The 4,131-nt window shown below is 47.6% G+C and overlaps 1 protein-coding gene across 1 annotated transcript in view; it reads right to left on the reverse strand.

Moving 5' to 3' along the window:
• Positions 1–3,492: 3,492 nt before the first annotated feature.
• The window catches only part of ITGAX (integrin, alpha X (complement component 3 receptor 4 subunit)), a 15,493-nt gene continuing 14,854 nt past the window's right edge, over positions 3,493–4,131 (reverse strand). Inside the window, exon 30 of the mRNA XM_004691670.2 lies at positions 3,493–3,596. Coding sequence (XP_004691727.1) covers positions 3,493–3,596 — 104 coding nt within the window. The remainder of the gene's footprint in view (positions 3,597–4,131) is intronic.

Below are 4,131 nucleotides of genomic sequence, written 5' to 3' on the forward strand. Positions count from 1 at the left end.
AAGCTCAATATACATAGGGTAGATACTGTCTAAAATATAAAAAACAGGAATTTTTAAAAATTTTATAACAGTTTATTTTTACATCATTTTGTACATTTTTTTTTCCATTTCAATTGTAATCCCTGCGGGTTTCCCATCACCATGTCACCCATGTGCCATCACCATAATCCCGTGCACTTCCCTCCCCCCCGCCCCTGTTTTTGATCCCATTCCCCACTCCACCCCCACAAAATGTCTCTGGTATATGGTTTGTTCATTATTTTTGCTATTTTCTCGCCTGGTCCATTATACTCCTGCTATGAGTGAAACCATCCGGTATTTTCCTTTCTCTTTCTGGCTTCTCTCACTAAGCATGATCTTTTCCAACTCCATCCAAGTTGCTGCAATTTGTTTCATGTGTTTCTTTTTTTGGTTGCTGAGTAATAAATATTCCATTGTGTGTATGTACCACATCTTTTTAATCCAGTCATCTACTTTTGGGCATTTGGGCTGCTTCCATGTTTTTCCAATTGTAAATAAAGCAGCAATAAACATGGGGGTGCAGGTATCTTTTTCAATCAGTGTTTTTGTGTCTTTTGGGTAGATACCTAGGAGTGGAATTGCTGGGTCAGAGGGAAGCTCCATGTTTAGCAATTTGAGGAACCTCCAAACCGTAAAAAACAGGAATTTTAAGTGTCAACAAGGGTATAAAAAAAGTCAGAATATGTGTGTGTATGTAACACACAGAGAAGCCCACTCCCACGTGTGATGTGTATATAACCCACGAGAAGGGGCCATCATCCCACCTAAAAAGGAAGGAAATGTTGGCACAATCTACATGGTGCAAGACCTTGAGGACAGAGGACTGAGTGAGAGGAGCCAGTCACAAGCAGACGAACACAGTCCAGATGCCACTTGTGTGAGGTGCCAACAGCGGTCACATTCACAGAAGAGTGATGGCCACTGGGTGGGGGGTGAGGGGAGCAGTTTGCTGATTAGTGGGTAGAGAGGTTCATTTGGGAAGGGGAGGTGTCCTGGGCCCAATGGCAGTGACAGCTGCACAGGGGAATGTACTTGACACCCCTGAACTGGCTACTTAAAGAAAGTCATTTTATGTCATGTGTATCTTACCACAGTTTAAATAAAAATAAAATTTCCAGTGACAGTATTTCTCCCTGACGTTATTTTAGTATGAAAAACAGTCTCCTTCACACCTACTTTCCCCTCGGAGTGGGATGTGGGGCTCCTCATTCCGTCCTCTGGCCGGCAGCGACCCCTACCCCCCAACTTGACACCACTCAGGGGATGCACTCTCATCACAAACAATTAGATCTCGTTTTCTGTTACTTGGGTTTTCAGCGATACAAAAAGTCATCATGCTCTTCTCCCCCACTGACAGCACAAAGAAGCCGAGGGCTGAGTCAGACATCCCACGCCACGGACCTGACTCAGGCGTGGGATAACATGCTGACACCCCACACAGGGCTTAATCATTGCTTCTCCATTTCAAATAATGTCCAAGTTGTTCCCTCAGTGAATTTCACTGACAATATATTCTTCAAGCATAAAGTTGTCCTATAGCTGCAGCAGCCTTACCCCTTCTTCCTGGCTGGCAGTTACCACTATTATTTTTTTTAAGACTTATTTATTTATTCGTACAAGAACTGGGGTACAGGCCAGAAGTGTGGGGATGTGGAGAAGTGAGAGGATTCATCAGAGACAGAGTGGGGGAGCAGAACAGACAGATCGACTTAAATGCACAGGAGAGGCCTGCTGCACCATGTGGGTAGCTCCCTGGCTGGGGATCGAACTTGTGCTGCAGTGGTGGTGGTGGGTAGCTTCAAAGTGCTGAGACTTAACCCCTTGTGCCACCAGGGAGGCCCTAGCTCTATTAGCAAGCCTGTAGAAGGCTCACTTTCTCAGCATTTTGTGTCAAGGGGGCGAATGTGATGGAGCCTTAGTCAGAGACCTAAGGGGGAATCTGAGAATCTACAGAAAAAGTATATAAAGGTCTATCTCCCTGGTGTCTAAAGAGGTGGGGAGAAACGTCCTTCTTGCTTTGGGCACTGTCCGTGAAGACGAGATGGCTGGAGCTACGGCAGCCATCTTGAGGAGAGGCCTAAGGACAAAGGCAGCACAGGAAGGTGCATCTCCATGGCATTGCTTTATCACTGAGCTAACCAACAACTGCAGCTGCTTTGAAAATGTCATTATGTACTCTGGCCGTTTCCCATGACTGGTCTCCCATCACACAAGGCACTTTTCCACACAGGCATGAAGCGCACTGCTGGTGTATCAGCCTGCTGGAGAGTGTGTGACCTACTGCTGTAAGATCATTGACTTACGCCACTGAGTCTTGCTGGCTTCACTGTGTTTAATCACAGGCTAATCAGTTTAGATAGGAAAGGGATCTATGTAATTGTTAGAAGTAATCTCTGTTGCTTTTTCTGCTTTGTTTGAAAGACACAAAAGTTTGATAGTTTCAGTATGAGTTGGCAGTTTCATAAAAGATAATCGCCAGGGAGTGAATATATAGCTGACCCAACAACTTTCAAATGGTGTGACACTTTCTAGATAGGTGTTAGTTTTTGCACTCATCCAGGATTGTCACCTTCCTCTAGCAATGTCCCTGGTAGTTAGGGAATGGCATGAACGGCAGTATTCAGGACTTATGTCCATAAAAACCTTTCATTTGAAGCCTTTGATATTTTCCCAGTAACCTCACAGCCACCTCATTTGGTACAATGTGTTCAGTTTTTAATTTAAAATACACAAGTTTTATAATCATGTTCTAGTACTTCTTCATCTACTATACCTGGAACTTCAAGAATGAAAGTGGCCTGGGCCTCTGGCCTCTGAAAGGCCCTGGGGGCTGGTTAAGTGGCATTGGGGCCATCCCCCATTGAGGGGGCCACTCTCCCCCACAACCAGCAATGCCAACTAGTGCTGGGCACCACACCTACACATTCCAATATGCAGAAATTCATCTCCAACTCAATTCAGGAAATCTGGACGAGGATTCCCAAAACGAAGCTGATCGTGACGTTATCTTATGAGAAACAAGCGTGACAGAGAGGAACACCTCTCGGGCTGTGCGCTCCAGAGCTTGTCTTCTGGCACTGGAACTGGATCCTGGACCCTCAGTTTGGAGCATTCAGATGTTATCCCGTGAGCAGAGGGGGTGGGGGCTCAAGATTGAGGTGGAGGAGTGGCCTGTCCAGTGCTATATTTTAGCATGATCAGTGTGGCTACCAGCGGAAGCCGGAAACTGTGTGTCTAAGCAGAAGATGTAAGCCAGGTTCTCAGGAGCACGGCTAGCCTTGTCTTGGGGATTCTGGCCAGAGCGCTGATGAGAAAGTGGCCTCACAGGCAGGGCACCGGGTGCACACGCTGCTTCCCCCAGGGACGAGGACCGCAGCCGCCTCTCTCACACGCAACACGTCTTCCCCTCAAGCTTGACTAGGTGAGAGAAAGAGCGAGCAGCAGAGCCGAAGGCAAGCAGGAGGGAGTTTCTTACTGGGCTGACATCCCGTTTCCTGGGACGGTTTGTCCATTTGCTTCCTGCATCATATCCTGGTAGTGACGTTTGAAGAAGCCAACCTGTTGGGCAGAAGAAGACAGTCAGGAAGGGGGAGAGGAAAGAGCTGGCAGGGACGGGGCGGGACCCTGTTTCTGGAACTGTGTCGGGACCTGTACACACGGTGTGTCCTGCGCGCTTCCCCCCACGCCGGGTGCTGGAGAATCACCGTGAGAATGAGCAGACTAAACCCAGCTCCGACCAGGCCTGGCCTACAGCCACGGGCAGAGACAGCGGCAGTGCCAACTGCGACCCTTGTCAGGATGTCGCTTGCTGACAAGGGAAACATGGGCAGAGATGGGTGGAAGTGGGCAAGAAAGGGCAAGAGATGAGAGGAACCCCAAAACCAGGGGAAGCCTGAACATGGGGGCAGGTGGAGAGTTATAAGTCATAGGTAGGGGGCACCTCAAGGCCAGACAGCAAGAACAGGCGCCTGGCTCCAAGGTGAGTTTTTTCCGTTTGTCCGTTTTGAGTCTTTCTTTCTTTCTTTTTTTTAATTATTACAAAAGTTTATTTTTACATCATTTTGCACATTTTTTTTCCATCTCGATTGTAATCCCCGCGGGTTTCCCATC

The sequence above is a fragment of the Condylura cristata genome, unplaced genomic scaffold (genome assembly GCF_000260355.1).
Source record: "Condylura cristata isolate star-nosed mole 26May11 unplaced genomic scaffold, ConCri1.0 scaffold00032, whole genome shotgun sequence".
NCBI classification, from domain to species: Eukaryota; Metazoa; Chordata; class Mammalia; order Eulipotyphla; family Talpidae; genus Condylura; species Condylura cristata.